The sequence below is a fragment of the Barbus barbus genome, assembly GCF_936440315.1.
Source record: "Barbus barbus genome assembly, chromosome: 1".
In the NCBI taxonomy this organism is placed as follows: domain Eukaryota; kingdom Metazoa; phylum Chordata; class Actinopteri; order Cypriniformes; family Cyprinidae; genus Barbus; species Barbus barbus.
The window spans coordinates 32,306,492-32,328,387 of record NC_136729.1 but is presented as its reverse complement, the minus strand read 5'-3'; the positions used below and the strand labels follow the sequence as shown (position 1 = coordinate 32,328,387).

Genomic DNA, 21,896 nt, shown 5'->3' with positions numbered 1-21,896 from the left:
ATAATGAGAAGTGTGTTGGATATTACACCGTTTAATTGTGTATCCTGATTCCTGTGTAATAATATAAATGTTAAATGATTTGTGAATGCCTGTCTCTGTAATTGTAAGCTCATACGGTTAGCGTGCAGGAAGGCCCGGTAGAGTTCTCGTGGTAACAGGGGGTCCGGCATGTCCCTCAGAAACTCCTTCAATAATGCAGCCACATCATGAACGCTGTGCTCTTCGTCTAACGTGACATCTATCCCCATGTCAAAGTCCTCGCGCAGCTGAAAACACACAAGGACACAGCAGGATAAAACATCAAACAAACTGCCACTGCACATGAGACTCAAGTATCCCATGTATCCCGTACCCGTACAAACACAGTATAATATATACATAAAAATCACAGTCACTCTTAGGTCAGCTTTGAAAACAAGACACTGTGCATGCTAAGATCAGTATCTAAAACATTCACTGAACAGGATTAAACAGTATGCCAGTGTTATACTGTCAGTAGTGTGTTTCTAGAATCATTATGAAAGACAGGGGGCGCATGCCACACGTGAAAGAGAAAAGATGTGGCCTAAACTGGCTCTAGAGAGCAGCTAGAACTGACAAACTTACTTGACGGACTCTTTTTTTGGAGCTGCCTACACGGAAAATCCCCAAAGTTTGTAACCCTAGAGAGAGAGAGAGAGAGAGAGAGAGAGAGATAGTAAACGTGCTGGGCTCATATATCATTGCCCTGATTTCATATCTATTTTGGTGTTTTTTGAGTGGTGTCTCATCTGAGTGACCTTCTGTTTGCAACCCGAACCAGGGAGTGTTATGAGCTATTAGCCTGAGGATGTATTCAAATTAGTTTACTGATATTTCAGGGAAAGAACTAAATTCGCAAAAGTATTTGGCTTTACATCCAGTATTAAATTGAGAACTAAATTGAGAATGCAATTATAATCAAACTGGAAATATTGGAATTGACAACTATGATGCTGAAGTCCAACTAAAGATCTACTGAAGTATATTTGATTGAGCTAAAGTGGAACTATTGCAAGTATACTTCAGGTACACTTTAAAGATCAGACAGATATTATTCAAAGATCATAAAATCCTCATCAATAGCGACATTAAAACACATTTTATGCTAAAGTAGTACTCCACATAAAGATTTTAATTAGTACGTCCTGAGCAATATGTCACTAAATATGTTAATGCATTTGAACTATACTTAGTATAAAACAAATGCATTTTAAATATGTAACTTTTTTATTAGGGTATATATTTAAATATTTATATTTTAAAGGGTATATATTTGTATGTATTGTGTGCATATATATTTGACCAGTTTCATTGTAGTTTAATAGTATGTCACCTAATGCCACATATAGAATTTAGAATTTAATTTGTACATTTTATTGTATTTAATTAATACATTTTTATTTTATAGACCAAGGTGAAAAAACACTTTATTTCCCTAAACACTCTAATTTAATACGTCCAAACGGCACGAAAACAATTTGCAAGATATTTTGTGGTGCTGTATGTCAAAAAAATGTTTTACTTTGATGGTTACTTAATTCAACTTTATTTACGGTAATGTTTAATCGGTTAGAGATTCAGAAGGAGTCATAAAAATGTCCTATACATATAGATAACCATGACCAACTGAACAATGTGAAATTTCCCTACTGTTTCAAACTACTTTCAATTGCAATTCTTTGCCTGCCAATCCATTTCAAATTTCAGTTCAACTTTCTGTGCCAGTTTTAAAATAAAAAGACTGGACATGTGCTGTAGTGTTTGCAACTCACCGTAGGTGTCAATGTGGTTACAGCAGCGCTCTACCACTCGGGGAACTTGTCTGTAGATGGGATTGAGACTGAGTTTGGCCTGTGTGCGACCAGCAGCCTTTTTCAACTCCAGCTCATTAGGGTGAGAGAGCTGCAGAGCTTCAAGTAGTCGGGACTGACTCTCAACCATATCAGAGATGGAGTCCACAGACATCCCTCCCTGACAGAGAGAAAGAGGTGGGAAGAGAGACATAAAAGATAGTTTAGATAGGATAGGATAGCCAATAGTCACTGATGAATGAAGGTTTGCGGTGTATGTAGGCTTAAACAATAGACAACATCAATTTCAGTGAAAGCCTGTTCCAATTACAATTAACTACTAAAACAGATAAACACCTAAAACACTTTCACACTGGTCAGAAAAGAGCTCAAAGCCAGTGAGAAAAATCTGAACACAATAAATGCTATGTGTACAAAATAAATGTAAACAGATTTCCATGAAAGCTTTTCAGATGTCAACACGATGACTGAATAACCCCGTAATCTGTTCTCTTTCTCTCTCCATGTTTGGGCGGAGAGAATGGAGACAGACGTAAATCTCATTCTCTCCTGCTGATATGTAGCCACCCATAGGGATGTTGTCTCCAGTCACACTGAGAGAGGTATGGAAATCACCCATACGGCATCAAACAATAACCTGAACCACGCTGACTGCTGCTACTGCTGTCTGGCTCAGTTATAACAAACAGTTATTACAATAGAGATTGTTTCAAAGCAGCTGTAACAATGTAAATGTTGTAAAGTTCAAGTATAAAACCACTTCAATTTCAGCTATAAGCAGTTCTACAGAAGACAATAGTGTCATTATTTCAGCTTAATTAAGTTCTATGTTGAGTAAATGCTGTTCAGTGTCAGTGTTGCAAAGTTAATAAACTCTGATTAAAAAGTTTTTGGTTTTGAATGATCATATGCTAGTAATAATCTTTGCTAAACATGACTGCTAAATAAATAAAATATACTATTCTAATTTTAATTAAAATAGACAAATAATAAAAAAGACAAATATTATTTGTCATTAAAATGAACAATCAATTAATGTTTATTGTTTTTTGGTTTTGAATGATCATAATCTTTGCTAAGCATGAATCTGAAAGCCTGCATGATCAGAAAATGATACAATATAAATTCATTGATTGTTCATTTTAATGACATGTTTTATTTTAATATTTTAATTAAAATGAATTAGAATGGTATATTTTATTTATTTTAAATATTTTAATTTTAATTGAAATTCTTGAAATTAAATTTGTACCATTATAACTTCTTAGCTACCATTTCCAGAGTATACATGTCTGTTTTACAAAAAAACAAGAAATATCTGATGTTTTGACTCCATACTCCATAAAGCATTCCTGTCTTTTTTTGGATTTCTGAATCAAGTTTATTCCTGACAGAGTAAATAAGATCAGTTCAGTGAATTATCTCCTTTTGCCTTTTTTTTTGTGTGTGCTCAAATTGGGTTTAGAAGCCTCAGCCAGGAGTTTATCTGTGAAATGTATCATATCAGCACTTGACCGTGGTCAGTTCTTAGAATGAAATGATGCCAGGTTAGTGATAGCAATGAGTTTTTATTGGCTCTGATTTATATTTGCGTAGATAGCGTCCTCTTCTTTTATTTGCTCACGTATGAGATGTCTCTCAAAGCAACAGCCCACACTTAACTGTGTTGTCATGTATGCTGTCAGGCCTAACGTGATGCATGTGATGTTATATGTAATGAATTGCAGATGTTTTTTTGGGTTAGAAATTCAACGTGCCCTGGGTTCTGTGTTTTAATAATCAGCTCCTGATTACTAGATCAAAATCATCTTAAACATACATACCGCAGCTTTCAGAAGACTTGTTGATGAGGATGTTGGTATAGTTTTAAAGATAATGTGAACTGACCCGTCTGTGTGTGCGTGAGGTGTTGTCCATGAACGCTGATGAGGGAGGTTTGCTGTGGGCCTCCAGTGCTGGTGAGGAGGCAGCATCAGGTGAGAAGGCTGTATTGCCCAGCGGCCGGTTTCCATTGTGCTGCCATTTCTCGGCACGGAAGTGAAGAACACTGGCCTCCAGGTCCAGACAGTCCCGTCGGCTCTCTTTCAGGGCATCCTGCCGTTGCTTGTATGCCCGGTCGTTTGCGATTACCTGGGAGAGCGGGATACCGAATGCTTTGGGCGCAGACTCTATGGAGGAATCCAAACAGTTAACAAACAAATGACCTTGAGAGTAGGCTTATGGACTATTTAATTCATTTGAATTATATAGGTAGATTTTGATATTTAGTGTCTATAGTTTCCAAAGCTTATATGTCACATACAGTGCTTGTTAAGTTTTTGGACTAGTCTTACACTACATTTCAGGAAGGGAGTGTGTGAAACATGACAAAATTATTCTTTATTTCAGTAAACAGTGACTCTGCATATAATATCAAATGTCATCACAAAAACCTCCAATTCCTAAAAAGTCCTATCCTAACCTTTTTTTAGGTCAGTTTTGATAACTTTTCTTCTTTCAGACTAGTGAAAAAGAAAAACATCCAAAATACACATTTTATAGTTTATTTTATTACACTTGATTTATTTGCGTATGTAGATTTAAATTACAATACATATCTTTAAAAGCAGTTTTCTGAAAATGAGTTTTTTTCTCCTGCACTTACAGAAATCTCCATTTCAATAACACATATACATATACTAAACATCCCCATTTTATTATAAAATTAGTATTAACAATTGTCTAAATGTACTGTTATTAATCAGCTGGGAAAGTATAGTGATATCTATTATTTTCACCTATAATATGAAGAGACATGGGGCCAGATTTTTCAAGAGAGTCATACAGGTTGCGAATGATTAAATAATGACAGAATTTTCATTTTTACATGAACTGTCCTTCAGTTTTTCATTTTTAAGTGAATATTTGATTGTCTCCTGTGGCTTGTTTTTGTTTTTAGATTGTAAATGATACTGCACCTCCAATTTTTACATGACTTGAAAGTGTCATATGAAGACTATAATGCTTCAGACATATCTTCAGCTTTAATATGATCAGTATCTCAATGCACTCTTCCTGTGCTGTTCAGTAAGTGATCTCATGTGTTTGCTTTTCTCGTGCAAAGGAGAAAAACATCTTTATCTGCCCACAGGGATTAAATCTAGAGAGCTCTGTTCTACATATGGCACATACTGCTTAAACTTATTTGGGAATGTAAATAAATAAATATACATACATACATACATAAATAAAACAAAAATATATATAAGCAACTGTTACAAGTTTGCTTCTCTTGTGTATCTATAAGTAAGCCTCTTAGAGGGTTAACAGTTTTCTTAATTAAATGATTTCAGAACTAATTAAAACATAATATGTATTCTCTTATAACTCTTCTACTGGATCTTTCATGCTTTACATCTAAGAAAGCTTTATTTAACATGTTCTTCTAAAGCAGCTAAAATGTAATTGAAATACTATTTATGTAGATGTGGAGGAACAAAGACATGATGTATACGTAAAGCGCACACTTTTAAATAGCATCTTTAACACCCTAACGAGACTACACTGAGGTTAGGTCTAATCTGTTTTGGCTGCCAAAGCAACACAAAAGCAAAGCAGTCTTGTCGTCCTCTCTCCTCCTTCCCCTCCTCACAAACCCTTTTCTCCTATCTCTGCCCCAGGGCTTAAAGGTCTAGTGGAGGGTCAGGTTAGTCTGGTCCACTAGCTGCTAGTGCTCCGATAAGCTGGATGGATATGGGGATTGAGTCCTCTTTAAATAAATTCCTCCCTCTACCCTATCACCATCCACCCCTAGTCCTTCATTCAGCCCTCCCCGCCCGCTCCCTTGAGCTGACGCACATACTGGAGACAAGCGCCTGACTGTGGTTGCAGGTGGCAGGCGTTTGGCTGAACTCCAGAAACATGGCCAAACAAATCCGACTGATTCAGGAATCAGTGCTGCTTTAGCTCCGGCAACCTTCGGAGCCGCTCTGAGATCAGTCTGAGCTCTTAGAGCAAAGTTAAATACTGATTCAGCACTAATGAGTTTATTATTATATAAATGAACACCCTATTTGGTTTCACTTTATTTTGATAGTCCTTTTAACACATTCTGATGACGATAAGTAGCATTGCACCTACATATCTAACTCTCATTAGCGTGTTAGTAGACTGGTAGGGTTAGGGTTAGAATAAGTTGACATGTACTTGCAAAGTTACTTCTATTCAATAGAATGTCTTTTGGGACAAAATCATAATAAAGAGTTAGCAGATATTAATCAGACAGTCTACTAATACTCTATTGAGAGTTAGTTGACATGTAGGTGCAAAGTTACTTATTGTAGACACAATGTTCAAAAGGGACCATCAAAATAAAGTGTCACCCAATATTATAATGTTTTTAACATATACCAAAAGTGTGGGGTCAGTAAGGCTTTTCATTATTATTTATTTGTAGAAAGCAATTGCTACTTTTGTTCAGTGAGGATGCATTAAACTTATCAAAAGTCACAGTAAAGTCTTTTTGAAATTTCTATGCATCAAAGAATCCTGAAAAAATGCATCATGGTTTCCACACAAAAAAAGCATTGTGTTAAACATTGATAATAAGAAGAAATGTGCATATTAGCATCGACTTCTGTAGGATCATGGAGACTGGAGAAACTAATGCTGAAAATTCAGTTTTGCCATCACAGGAGTAAATTAAATGTTTAAAATTTAAAATTGTAATTATCTTTCACAATATTACTGTTTTACTATATTTTTGTTCGAATAAATACAGGATTGGTAAGATAAGGCATAATAGATTTCTTTCAAAAACAGTACTAAATTGTACCATCCCTAAACTTTTGAATGGTGAAATAACATCAAAAATAAAACTCTAAAATACAGTTAAATCAATACAGCTCTTAAGTCTTTGTGGAGTATCCTCACACAACATAGTTCTACTGTTTATACATTATACAGTGTGAGGGAATGGTTTCAGAATCGTTTAGATTGTATCAGTATGTGAGTCATAGCCAGTATTTTAGCCTCTTAAACGATCCTACAAAAGGATAAAAACAAAGATGAATACACAATACATAGAAACATGCATTCACAGGGGTGCACAGATTGCAAAGAAGCAAAGCTACATGGGATGTAAAATTGTCTTACGTCTTAAAGTCTTAAAGCTTTGTGTCTTAAAGGCCTATGGGAGATTTGCAAGAACTGTGACACACCAAACAGCCCTGGCAACCAGAGTCAGAGGATCCACTGAGCGAACAGCCGTTTAATAAGTCTCTATTCTCGGTCCACCGTCACCAAAGAATGGCAATTAGTAGGCTAGTACAGTAGCAATGGTTTAACAATGACGTCATGAAGACAAAGTTACATAAATTGACAAAAATAAGTTGACATCTGGATGAAATTTGAAATGCAGTTTCATTAGCATTTGTTTGTAGTTTAAAATATTCTAAGAGAGAATACTTGAAGACCTGACATTAAACTTGTTGGTTGTTTGTTAAACAAAGATTACAAAACTGCATGAGCTCAGGAATGCTGCCTGACAAACAAGGCATTCATCGCCCTCAACCCATTTTGCTTCCATAATGTGAGATTATTTAAAAGTTAAAAAAATAAATTAAATGGAAGTGGAACTTGATTTTTATCTATCTTGAGACATGGCAATTATGTAGAATGGAGCCAGACTAGTTTGCTAATGCAGTATCATAGCTACACGGCTGATGGTAGACCTTAAACTATTGTCTTTCTAGTCATACACATGCAGGTTGCATGAGATCTAAAGATATGTGAAAATTGAAATAAAAACATCTCTTACCTCGCTCTTTCTTTTCTTTTGAGAAGGAGTCAAACTTTCTCCGTAGTGATTTCCTCCTCTTACGAATCTCTGGAGAAAAAAAAAAAAAACAGGATTATGGTTGATTTTGTGTATAGATCTATAAAATACATATATAATGACACAAAATATAAATTCTAAAAATGTTGCTAAATTTAACTATGCACCACCGTTCAAAGGTTTGGGGTTGCGGAAGTTGAATTGATATATGTTTTCAAGTTCGCATTCTGGTTTTGTAAAAAAAAAAATAAAGAAAAGAAAAAAGTTTGGGGTTGTTAAGGATTTTTAAAAGCCCCTTGTGCTCACCAAAGCAAGTCAAATAGTGATACAGTCATCTGTTATTAAAATTTAAAATAACTGTTTTCTATTTGTAATATTTTTAAGATGTAAAGAGGGCAAATCTGAATTTTTACTGAAAGCAGTGTCAAATAATCTTTCAGAAATCATTGTAGTATGCTGATTTTATGCTCAAGAAACATGTATTATTATTATCATTGTTGAAAACTGCCGTGCTGCTTAATATTTTTTGTGGAAACCATGATGCATTTTTTTTTTCAGGGTTTTTTGATGAACAGGAAGTTCAATGTACAGCATTTATTTTAAATATATTTTTGTAACATTTTAAATGTTTTCCCTGTAACTTCTCAAATAAAAGTATTAATTTCTTAAAAAATATAACTCAACTTTTAAGCAGTATTGTATAAAAATCTAAATCTAATGCTTACAACACGTAAAATAGGTAGTGGCACATAACACAAACACCTTAACAGATGCATGTAACAACAAGTCTTCCTTTCCCAGAATAAACTGTTCCGTTTAGATGGCTGATAGTGAAGTGAAACCTCTTAAGCACCAAGCATGGACACAGAGCTGGCAAAGCAAGCACTATATAAAACCTATATTAATGAAAGCTGTGAGTAAGATAAAAATTAGAAGCAGAAGCATTTCCTTTACAGATAAACAGCCACAATTATCCTTAATTTTTGCTATAGAGAAAGAGTATTCTTTCCAAATTTGGAGCTGAAAATATGTTTAGCTAAACACCTTTTGTCCATGTGTTTTCTTAACTCTGGTGTACTCTGTCTATACGGCCCTCAGGAGAACAGTAAAAAAGTAATGAATAGCTGTTCCTGTTACTAGGTTAAAACTTCCCCCACAGTACTGCAACATTTTAAACTCAAACCAATAGACGTGTTTACACTCAAACCTCTTCCTTTCTGTAAATGCTGATAAGTTGGTTCCATTTTGTTATGCCTTCAACTTACAGACATATTTTTACTAATTTGAATCAGAAGAGGTCTGAGCTGTTGAGCTGAGGGGAAAAAGGTTAAGAAAATGCTGTTGAGTTGTCCAGAGAGATAGAGAAAACCAAAGGGGTTTTAGCACATGCAGAGGGGCTTTAGGTGGGGTCATATTCCCATGACTGCAGGAAATGAGAGTTTATTTCTATGGCAACTGCCCCCAACCCTCCCCACACGCCAAGACATCATGGGCTAAAGCCCCCATCAGAAAGAGGATGATTAGGGGAATGAACAGAGAGCGTGCGATGAACAGAGATATTAGCCTGATTCAGGAATAAATCATCTCTTCGGGCCAAAGCAGAGATTGAAAACAAAATAAAGGAGCCACTTTTATAAAGCAAGAGACTAAAACAAAACAAAGGCAACAAACCAACAGCTCCAGGCTGCATACAGCTAGAGTTTACAAAGATTAGGAATCACAATATTACAGACAAAATGCAGAAAGTTTACAGTACTTAACTTTCAAATAACCACAAACAAACCAGAAAATAACCAAAGCCAAACAGAGAGGTCAGTCACTCATGACATGCTTTCTGAATTCGCTTAAGTGCATTTCACAAAGTTTAATTTAACTCTCCAAAGGACATTTATCTTCCCCCAAAAAAAGCTGCCAAACACGTTGATGACAATTCCAAGAGGAGCGGCTGAGTAAACCACCAGGCTCAATCTGACAGATTTCTCCTTTGGGAGGAAAATGTTCCGTAAATATTCCCATAAATTGTGGTGGCTGCTTCCCCATGGGTCAGCTAAAGTGCCGGCTGAGGTCTTCTCACAGATGAGTGGTTGAAAACTCCACTATAGAGAACAGAGGATGACCTTCTCTGATCTGACCATGTGGAGCTGCTTGTACGTGCTGGGAATACCACTTCCCATAAAACAATGTGGTTTTCCATGGTGGGACATAAGGGGACTCTCACGTGATAATAGAATCCCATCTCACATTATCAAATAATAAACAGGGGTGGTTTTGTTAATTATTAATGTTTATTTAACGAATAAGTTTTCCCTATTCTAAAGTGTTATCAAAATGTTTTATGAAATGTATAAGTCCAATGAGCTGCAAAGGCTCAACAACATTACGAATGATAATTTTAGAATTGCATAAACGTCAGCAGAAGGCAAACACATGGAACAAATACTGGGCTAAGTGGTACTGTCTTATTTTTCACACAGTTTTGTTCTTGGATATCAGGGATAAGGACATGTCACGCAATCTGTCCATGTTGGCGTTTGCCTAATTTGGAAGCTTCCACCAAGTGACAGATGAATTGGTTTTAAAATACATTGACTGGAGACACAGTCTTTGGCATAAACAACAAAAGATATGCATATAATAGAGAGAGATAAGTCTATTTATAACCATGCAAGATAATATGGTTGATTACATTTTATTCATTGGATTCAGAGATTTTTTTTTCCCTTTGCTGTCTATGACGAAGTGACCTGGAACCTATTTCTGGGTCATGACCCCAATACTGGCGTGCAACAATTCAGATGTTCTGTTGGTATGACATGTACTCCATCTCACAAATCTCACTTTCACCTCTCAGAAGTCTTATCTGTTAGATTTACTATGGGAAATCCCTCAGAAATCTCTCTGAATTGACTGGGTTGTGATATTTGCATGTATTTCTTGGGAATTCGATAAGCATCTGTCTGAAATAATGATATCTAGACTGTGACTAGATATGATTATTATATGTAAAGCGATTTATCACTTAGTATTTAAATCTATGCACTACTTCTGTCATGCATGGTTACCAGTCATCACAAAACAAGATATTTCAACAAGGAAGTGTACCTCTAGGGATGCTGATCTTAAAGTCCAGGTCCCTTCTTTCCAAGTGGTAAAGGGCCACCTCCTGCAGACGTGCTCTTTCCAGCTCTGAGAGGCTTTGGATGGAAACCGGCTGAAGCCTCACACTCTGCCCCAGCATGGTGGCCCACGTATGGTCACCCTGAGAAAGAGAAAGAAAGAAAAAGAAAGCAGAAGTGAAACAGTGAACGCATTAGTCTCAACAGGCCTTTTTGCAGAGTTTGGTTGCGGACCAGCTCGATCAAACCTGGTTATGATTTTAAAGGGAAGCTGATTCACATGTGTTTGATCAGAGCTGGAATTCTGCAGCAAGGTGTATTGCCAAGAGCAGGATTTACCCTGCTGAAATTGATATACTGCAGTTAAAGTGTTTTTGCACACCTCTTACAAACCGACCATCAAATATTGTGCAGCAAAAGCTGGGGTTAAAAGGTGTGAAATCACTCACAACAGTCCTTAAGAGAGATTTTTAGACATTCATAGTTTTAGATATATCTCCCTAATAGGAACACATCTGGATAAACATGCCCTAAAAGGCCCTGTCTGGGTTACTAAAAACACAAAAAGCCTAAAGGTCTAACTACTTAAAACATGTTATATGAGAAAAACACTATTTGAGATTCTCGGTTTAATTTGGATTCAAGGGTGGCTACTTTTAGACTTGGCAGCAGCACTGTATTGGGTAAACATACAATAGCTAGAGGACATTTTTGACCTAATGTAAATTTTTGACCTAATGTAATTCCTCTGACAGCATACATCCTGTGTGTAGTCATATGTGTTGGCACATCTGATGTGATGACAATGAGAAGAACCGAAAGCCAAAACAGTTACTGAAAGGAATTTTGCTGCTGATCAACCTCATTGCTTATTTGAATAATGCTAGAAAAACATCAGAATATAATGTCTTGTCCTCTTTTACTGAAAGATATCATCCTGAAAGTGTACATATCCAATTTTAATGTATCACGTTTTAAAGTACACTTAAAGGGATAGTTCACCCAAAAATGAAAATTGTGTCATTAATTACTCACTCATATCGTTTCAAACCCGTAAGACCTTTGTTCATCTTCTGAACACAAATTAAGATATTTTTTATTAAATCCAAGAGCTTTCTGACCCTGCACGTTCAAGGCCCAGAAATGTAGTAAGGACATCATTGAAATAGTCCTTGTGACATCAGTGATTAAACTTTTTAATTTTATAAAGCAAGGAGAATACAACAACTTTATTCAACAAATTCTTCTCTTCCGTGTTAGAATTCGATGTGTGTTCACGACAATACCACAACGCATATGTGTGTTCCTTTCTTTGCAAACAAGCTGCAGTTTCTGGGCCTTGAACATGGTAGTTGCGTTGCTGTTTATGGACGGTCAGAAAGCGCTAGGATTTCATCAAAAATATCTTAATTTGTTTTCCGAAGACGAACAAAGGTCTTACAGGTTTGAAACGATATGAGGGTGAGTAATTAATGACAGGCCATTTAGCCTGATTCTGCGGTTGTAAAGCCCCGGTCTTTCACTGCTTAAACAAATGTGTGTGTGTTGTCATCTTACTAGGGTTTAATTGAAAGCAGGAGTGTGTCTGTAATCTGTTTCCTTGTGTCCATGTGGGAGGTCACTTTCCACTCAAGTTGTGGTCACGCAAGATGCCAACCAGTGTCAAATAAAGGATAGAGGTCACAGGTTGTGCTTTGTTTATTTGGATGATAATAGAGATCAGTGAAAACAACATGAGATCCATCAAACACCTTGTTGATACCAGTATTTCATATGTATGTAGAAACTGGTGTGACTGAAAGCATCTCTTTATGCTATGTATTCTGAGCTATCATTGTAAACTCAAACATTAAAGGATTAGTTCACTTTTAAAAAAACTTTTGCTGATAATTTACTCACCCCCATGTCATCCAAGATGTCCATGTCTTTCTTTCTTCAGTCGAAAAGAAATTAAGGTTTTTGATGAAAACATTTCTCCATATAATGGACTTCATTGGGACCCAAACGGTTCAAGGTCCAAATGACAGTTTCAGTGCAGCTTCAAAGGGCTTTAAACGATACCAAACGATGAATAAGGGTCTTATCTAGCGAAACGATCGGTCATTTCAAAAATAAATAAAAAAGTTTAAGTTTTATAAGCACAAATGCTCGCCTTGCTCTGTTCTGTGATGCGCGTTCGTGACGTCACGTAATACGCAATTACGTGGAAAAGGTCACGGTTGAGGTAGGCGGAAGTACCGAGTCAGTAGGCTTTTTAATATTAAAACACCCAGGATACGCACACGAAATGGGCATTTTAAACGATAAACTGACACAAAGACATTTGAATATGTTGTGACGAGTCGGCTGCCTCCCCCCTGTCCATCATCACCACCCCGTCCCGTATTCGCCGCCCTTCACCAGGCTCCCGACGGAGCGGCCGCCGGACTCCGCCCCTTACCTGGACCCTTCCCTCCTGAACACTGCCCTCCTTCACGAGCCCCGTAGCACAACGAGGACACCAGATCCCTGTTTATTTTGGACACTTTTCCCCCTTTGGACACTTTATTTTAAATATTGTTTAATAAAAACCTCTCCGAGGCTTGACGCCACGCCCACTGTGTCTGTCGTTGGCTCCTCCCGCCACAGTGGTGGAGAATGCGGGCAGGCGGAGCCTAGACAGCGCAGTTGGGCAACATCTGATGACGTCATCCCCTCTCGCTCGCAAGAAGCCGTAGAGCCCGTACGGGGACGGAGGAAGGACGGGGACAGCCACCAATGGGGTAAGTGACATTCTGTCTATTTGTCATCATTACCCCGTGGTTGGTTGAGGCTGTCAACTAAAACCCGCTTTCTCTGTCCCGGCTCCGGCGCGGTGCGAGAGGGAGCGTTGCCCGGAGAGGAATCCCTGCCCCGCCCACTCCGACCGCTGGAGCCTGGTTGAGGAAGGTAGCACTCCTGCGTGGGCGGCGACCCTCGGACGGGGATGTCGCTTGGGGGGGGGAATGTGACGAGTCGGCTGCCTCCCCCCTGTCCATCATCACCACCCCGTCCCGTATTCGCCGCCCTTCACCAGGCTCCCGACGGGAGTGGGTGTGTGAGAGAGGAGGGGCGCTGAACACGCAGGGCTGGCGGCGTGTGATGAGGCGCACCTGACGTGAATGGAGCCTCATCACCGCCGCCGTTTAAACGCCGAGCGCGCCTCTCCTCGGGAGACCGGTCTCTTCCCCGTGCATGCACGCTGGTGTCCTCGTGGGTCCAGGAAAGGGAGCGTAGAGGGAACTACCTGCCGCCGCCAGAGACGCGAGCGGCCGGACCCGCAGTCCGGCCGACACTGCACCCGCGATACGGCCGTCGGGCAAGGACGCCGGGCCGTGGAATCCCGTCGAGCACCCGGGGAGGAAGGAGTTGGACGAAGCCGCCACAGAAGCCGCCGTCACCCGCGCCCCGGGACCTCCAGACGGGAGCGCGTGCGGCCGCCGGACTCCGCCCCTTACCTGGACCCTTCCCTCCTGAACACTGCCCTCCTTCACGAGCCCCGTAGCACAACGAGGACACCAGATCCCTGTTTATTTTGGACACTTTTCCCCCTTTGGACACTTTATTTTAAATATTGTTTAATAAAAACCTCTCCGAGGCTTGACGCCACGCCCACTGTGTCTGTCGTTGGCTCCTCCCGCCACAATGTGTATATGGTCCTCCTTCCGCACATTTGTAAACACTGACTCTGTACTTCCGCCTAAGTCAACCGTGACCTTTTCAACGTCATTGTGTATTACGTGATGTCATGAACGCGCATCACAGAACAGAGCAAGGCGAGCATTTGTGCTTATAAAACTTAAACTTTTTTATTTATTTTTGAAATGACCGATCGTTTCGCTAGATAAGACCCTTATTCATCGTTTGGTATCGTTTAAAGCCCTTTGAAGCTGCACTGAAACTGTCATTTGGACCTTGAACCGTTTGGGTCCCATTGAAGTTCATTATATGGAGAAATGTTTTCATCAAAAACCTTAATTTCTTTTCGACTGAAGAAAGAAAGACATGGACATCTTGGATGACATGGGGGTGAGTAAATTATCAGCAAAAGATTTTTTAAAAGTGAACTAATCCTTTAAGGAGGATTTTTTTATTATGGAACTTAATAAAACATCCCTTATCTTTTGCAGGATCATTGAGATATACGATTTAAGTGATGTACTTACAAGAACAACAAATCATAAAAACTACTGTGGCTGAGCAACATGTTCATTAGCATCATGCAATTTCAGGGTGGGAGGATGAGAGAGTCCTCAGGGCAATGCAAGCCACAAAGTCCTTTTCCTATTCCCCTCCTCCCTAACTCTGTTTCATATGCCCTTCTCTTTCTCACATACACTGTTCTTTCTTTTAAAACAAAGACATGAAGGTCAGGAATGAAGGGAAGAGCAAAACACAAACACATGTAGCATTACGCCATACTTCAAAGCCCACTGAAACCAACCACCATCATTCATCAGGAGTATTGTGCTCATTTACTGGACACAAAGGCTTTTGTGAGAAACACTTGCCTTCATAAAACCAAACAGACATAACAAACACAACACACATCCTACAGTATATGATGTATCAGGACCCTTGGGTAATTTCTAAAAATTATGAAGAAAAGGCTTTTTTTAATGTTCTTGTGTTATGATTCATATTAAATTAAGTACATGCTGGTAAAGACAATGATCATTAATTTAATCTTAAGCTAATTTTAGAGTAAAAATGCTGGGATGCTTCAACCCAACTTTGGGCCAAAAATGGACTAACCCAACTCTTGGGTTAAAATTTTAAATTAAATTGTTAACCCAATAGTTGGGTTAGCCCATATTTGACCCAAACCCAACTAGTTACAAAAGCCCTCTAAAATGTTCAGCAGAGGGTGTTTGTAAAATATATCCAGTACAAAAACTCTAACCCCCAATAATCAAACCCTAACCCGAGCACATCTTGAGACCCTAGAGGGAGGAGACCAGAAATTTTTGAGAATGAGACAAGACTGTATCTGGGAAGCTCCATCAGTCCATGAAAAGATAAACACCTAAATAATATATACAGTATCTCACAGAAGTGAGTACACCCCTCACATTTTTGTAAATATTTTATTATATCTTTTCATGTGACAACACTGAAGAAATGGCACTTTGCTACAATGTAAAGTAGTGAGTGTACAGCTTGTATAACAGTGTAAATGTGCTGTCCCCTCAAAATAACTCGACACACAGCCATTAATGTCTAAACCGCTGGCCACAAAAGTAATTCCCCCCCTAAGTGAAAATGTACAAATTGTCAATATTTTGTGTGGCCACCATTATTTTCGAGTACTGCCTTAACCCTTTTGGGCATGGAGTTCACCAGAGCTTCACAGGTTGCCACTGGAGTCCTCTTCCACTCCTCCATGACGACATCACGGAGCTGGTGGATGTTAGAGACCTTGCACTCCTCCACCTTCCATTTGAGGATGCCCCACAGATGCTCAATAGGGTTTAGGTCTGGAGACATCCTCAGCTTCTTTAGCAAGGCAGAGGTCGTCTTGGAGGTGTGTTTGGGGTCGTTATCATGTTGGAATACTGCCCTGCGGCCCAGTCTCTGCTTCAGTATGTCACAGTACATGTTGGCATTCATGGGTCCCTCAATTAACCGTTGCTCCCCAGTGCCGGCAGCACTCACGCAGCCCCAGACCATGACACTCCCACCACCATGCTTGACTGTAGGCAAGACAGACTTGTCTTTGTACTCCTCACCTGGTTGCCGCCACACACACTTGACACCATATGAACCAAACAAGTTTATCTTGGTCTCATCAGACCACAGGACATGGTTCCAGTAATCCATGTCCTTAGTCTGTTTGTCTTCAGCAAACAGTTTTCGGGCTTTCTTGTGCATCATCTTTAGAAGAGGCTTCCTTCTGGGACGACAGCCATGCAGACCAATTTGATGCAGTGTGAGGTATATGCTCTGAGCACTGACAGGCTAACCCCCCACCCCTTCAACCTCTGCAGCAATGCTGGCAGTACTCATACGTCTATTTCCCCAAACACAACCTCTAGATATGACGCTGAGCACGTGCACTCAACTTCTTTGGTCGACCATGGCGAGGCCTGTTCTGAGTGGAACCTGTCCTGTTAAACCGCTGTATGGTCTTGGCCACCGTGCTGCAGCTCAGTTTCAGGGTCTTGGCAATCTCCTTATAGCCTACGCCATCTTTATGTAGAGCAACAATTATTTTTTTCAGATCCTCAGAGAGTTCTTTGCCATGAGGTGCCATGTTGAACTTCCAGTGACCAGTATGAGAGAGTGAGAACGATAACACCAAATTTAACACACCTGAGACCTTGTAACGAGTCACATGACACCGCGGAGAGAAAATGGCTAATTGGGCCCAATATGGACATTTTCACTTAGAGGTGTACTCACTTTTGTGGCCAGCGGTTTAGACATTATGTCTGTGTGTTCAGTTATTTTGAGGGGACAGCACATTTACACTGTTATACAAGCTGTACACTCACTACTTTACATTGTAGCAAAGTGTCATTTCTTCAGTGTTGTCACATGAAAAGATATAATAAAATATTTACAAAAATGTGAGGGGTGTACTCACTTCTGTGAGATACTGTATACACATATTTACACAAGACCAGTTCACAAGTTGGACAATACAATAGCCATGATTGTATGGAAGCCTATTTCCATAACAGAAAAAAAGGTAATTGTGATCTCATAATTGTGTCTTTTTATGTTTGGCAATTCTGAGAAAAATCATAGCCATTTGGATTATCATTGGTTATTACTGAGTGTATATTATGCTGAAAAAATGTTCCTCTAATATCAAATAGAAATTTATTTGACAGGGAACATGAAAATAACAGGCTGCTACGACGTCCATGTTTAAATCAGGTTCTTGTATTCATGTCTGAGACAACTAATCCAAGTGCAGACATACCTGAGTGCATGACAAGACCCAGACAAAAACATCAGAGGTCCATAAATATTGTTGCAAGACCACTCGAGTACTAGAACAATAAAGTAAACAGTTTTGTGAAACTGCTTCACTTTGAAGATATTTTCTTAGCCATCCAAAGCAAACAATAGCTTATTCCTTAAAAAGTCTTTCTCAGTCCATGCTTTTATTTCCTTTCAGAATTCTTGTCCGATTTCCACTTCATACTTATTGAGCCCTGACCATATTTGTCTCCTGATCCTTAAAACCTGGCTCATGGTCCCTCAAGAGAATTTCGATATAAATACTTGTATTTAGAAACAAGTTGATAGTTCCCAGATGCCCCTTTTAAATAATTTCCAAGTGCTTGTATAAGAGTTCGGCCAGTAACAATCCTGGTGTTACTACTGAAGGAACACAATCAGACTATTCTTGTGATGGTGACGAGTATGATATGCACATCAGCAATAAACTTATATTGTGCATCCAGTCTCAACTACATCTGGTGAGCATTTACATCAATGGCTTGTTTTGGTGCGCTTGGATGCATGTGAATGTGCATAAATATGAGCTCATAATTATGTGTGAGAAGATAAACAGCTAAATGTCCATACAAAGGAAAGTTACAGAGAACCTCTCTGTTCTTGAGCAACACACCAAATCCCAGTCTGATCTCTTTGCACATTTAGAGAACTGAAAGAAAAATGAGAGAAAATAAAATAGCAGCAGTCAGCCCTTCGGAATTATCCATTTAAGCTATACTGTGTCAAATAACAAAAACAAAAGACATGCTTTTGGATTATCTCTAAGCTACAAAACAATTATTTTTCTAAAGGAAGTTCCCTCAGAGCAAGAATCTAAATTCATTATTCTATGTGTAATGTTGTCTGGTGGCCTCATCAGTGGTTATATTCATGTACCTGATGGGATAAAGCCAACAAAGGAAAACTGAATCCTAAGGAATTTGAGGTCTGTTTTTTTGTTTTAAGGTCACTGAAACTGACATGAAAAAATGTTAAACACCACTTCAGAGGAGGTAAAGAATGCATAAACAAGCACAATGCTCTTGTTTTAGTGGGAGAAAGAGACTGCTGTATCTCTGTTATGGTTTGTCTCCTACGCAAGGATGTCATAGAATCAAGCAAAAACGAAAACGAGGCAAAACGGTCACTCTTTAAATAAGGGTCAGTGACAAAGTAGGTAGTCTGATATCATAAAAAAAACAAAAAAACATTTAATGATCTCAGACATTTTTGAAAATATTTTTTTACAAAAAACGCTGATTTAATCACAAGCGATGTACCCATCGTAAAAAGTAAAAATATCAAAATACTTTCCTCGAATAGCTTTGCACTTTAAGTACAAGTTTTTAAACATTTTTTTAAAGCAATTAAATTATTTTAACAAAAAATATTACATTTGCATTGTTAAATGTTTACTTAGAGTTACTCCATTCAACCTGAAAAAACATCCTTTTTAATTAAAGTTAAAAAAAAATCTGATATTAAAAAAATATAATGACCCTGAAATAGTCCACACACTGACTTTGAACTGTCAAAAAATTATAATAATAATAATATATAATAATAATAATAATTAATAATATATATATATATTTTTTATTTCAATACATTAAATCAGCCATTACACCACCTACAGTAAGCAGTTTTATATTATTATTATTATATTTTAAGCACCACTAAAATATCAAACATTTATCTTAATTCAGAAACTGAAAACATATTTATGAGAGAAAAGATGTATTCAAGTCAGTCTTGTATGAATTACATTTTTGAATCTATTTTGATCTATACAAAGAAAAAAACAAGTATCATATCACTAACCCTTAGATATACACTATAAATCCATATTCTTCTTCAAGAAACAAGTACACATACACAACGGAAGGACTTTATATGTTTACCTAAAACAGTATGCAGTAGCTTATGGTTAAACAAGTGAAATCCAGATTTAGCCACACTCACATAAACACAAAACACACTATACACCATCTCAAACAAACACATGTGGCAAACAGTGGCATCATAAACACTATGAGGACACTATTCCCCAAGCATATACTGTTTATCTTTACATTTACATATTCACTGAATATATTCTACACGTTCATTATAGTCTCATACTGCAGCCACAATCTCTGAAAAACTACCTCGCATACAGACTCTCACACACACTTTTCACTCTACCTGCAAACTGGGAGACGGGCAGTGTGTCTGACAGAAACACACACTCTGTGAATAAGAGCAGTCTCCTTAGACTCTTCAGACAGGTATAGCCAATCCGACCCGAGCATGAGACAGACAGACAGAAGCAGAGACGGATAAAGAGCGAGAGAGAGGTCTGTCCTCTCCATCTGCCATGTACTCATGTAAATCAGAGTGCAGCCACGGGGTTGCCAAGAGCAAACGTCACACTGTGACGTAGAGCATAGGAGGAGGAGGAGTCTGAAACCGATACAGCAGAGCTTTGAACAAGTTCTCTGGTCAGACTGTCACTCATCATCAGCATAACAAACACTAGAGACACGCTGTCCTCCCTTCCCACCTCCCACTGCAGGCTTTCTACTCCTTTTTCCTTCTCCGTGTATTCACAAGTGCATTCCTGTTGAAATCCTGTCCTCTTCACAGAAATGAAAACAACAGTCAGGTCAAAGGAAAAAATTAAGAGCATGATAACGAGGAAACAGAGACAGCAGGAAAGGAAAAGAAGAAAATAATTATAGTTGTGAGGGCTTCAGGGAGAAGGTGGAGTGATAAATCTCACACAACTAGCTGCCTCTTGATGAGCTCATACAAATAAAGCTTGACCTTTCAACTCTGTGCTGACCTCACAGATCTCAATTTTATCTGTTACACAGATTCCACTTTTTCATGATAACCTTTCAGCCGAAGGCAAGATACTGTAAGAGTCTTTGTGCTCAGTCTGTTCAAAACTGGGAATACTGTGGGAAAAGTTTAAAAGTCTGACACTACATTGAAATGTCAAATCTGGGTAAACATTACCATTCAAAAGTTTGGGGTAGGTAAGAGTAATTGATTGAGTTTCATTTGTTTTTGAAGAAGAAATAGTTTTCAGTTTTTATGTTTAAAGGCTTTAATGCTCTCCAAGGCAGCATTTATCAAAAATATAGCAAACACAGTAATGTTGTGAAATATTATTACAAATTAGAATAACTATTTTCTATTTTATAATATTTAAAAAAATTTAATTTATTCCTGTGATGGCAAAGCTGAATTACTCTATTACTCCATTAATCAGTCTTGAGTGTCGCATGATCCTTCAGAAATCATTCATAGATGCTGATTTGCTGCTCAAGACATATTTCAATGTTGTGCTGCTTAAAAGGTTTGTGGAAACATTCATACATTTTTTCAAGATTTTTTGATGAATAGAATGTTTAAAATAACATTTATTGAAATAGAAATATTTTGTAACATCATAAATGTATTTACGGTCACTTTTTATGCATTCATTGATCCATCCTTGCTGAATAAATATTTTAATTTAATTTTTTTTTTAAAGTTTGGTTCTATTAGTACTGGGCAACGATTAATTGCATCCAAAATAAAAGTTGTTGTGTACACGTGTGTGTATTGTGTACAATTATTATGTGACAGTGACCTGACATGTGGCCAAGTATGGTAGCACATACTCGGAATTCATGCTCTGCATTTAACCCATCCAAAGTGCACACACACACAGCAGTGAACACACACACACTGTGAACACACACCCGGAGCAGTAGGCAGCCATTTATGCTGCGGCACCTGGGGAGCAGTTGGGGGTTCGGTGCCATGCTCAAGGGCAATGAGGGTGGTATTGAGGGTGGAGAGTACATTCACTCCCCCCACCTACAATCCCCGCCAGACCTGAAACTCGAACCCACAACCTTTGGGTTACGAGTCCGACTCTCTAACCATTAGGTCACGACTGCCCCATGTATATATAAATACACACACATGCATATTTAATATATAATATAAATTATATGAATATAAATATATACATGTAAATATTTTCAAAATATATACCGCATGTGTGTGTCTTTATACATAATAAATATACAAAGTACACACACATATATATTTATTTTGGATGTGATTAATCGCGATTAATCGTTGCCCAGTACTAGTTTCTATTGCATAAAATAATTCTCAAATCATGATGGA

The 21,896-nt window shown here is 38.3% G+C and overlaps 1 protein-coding gene across 2 annotated transcripts in view; it reads right to left on the bottom strand.

Annotated features, from left to right (window-relative positions):
- The window catches only part of LOC306873419 (rho GTPase-activating protein 6-like), a 38,619-nt gene that overhangs the window by 8,602 nt on the left and 8,121 nt on the right, over positions 1 to 21,896 (bottom strand). The window contains exons 1-7 of one of the 2 annotated variants that reach the window (XM_079422688.1): positions 19,914 to 20,107; positions 10,750 to 10,906; positions 7,630 to 7,698; positions 3,720 to 4,000; positions 1,794 to 1,992; positions 607 to 662; positions 116 to 266 (exon numbers count right to left, since the gene is read on the bottom strand). In XM_079422688.1, coding sequence (XP_079278814.1) covers positions 116 to 266; positions 607 to 662; positions 1,794 to 1,992; positions 3,720 to 4,000; positions 7,630 to 7,698; positions 10,750 to 10,885 — 892 coding nt within the window. In that variant the 5' untranslated portion in view covers positions 10,886 to 10,906; positions 19,914 to 20,107. Of the gene's footprint in view, positions 1 to 115; positions 267 to 606; positions 663 to 1,793; positions 1,993 to 3,719; positions 4,001 to 7,629; positions 7,699 to 10,749; positions 10,907 to 19,913; positions 20,108 to 21,896 lie in introns of those variants that run through there. The other variant, XM_079422687.1, reaches the window with a different exon arrangement.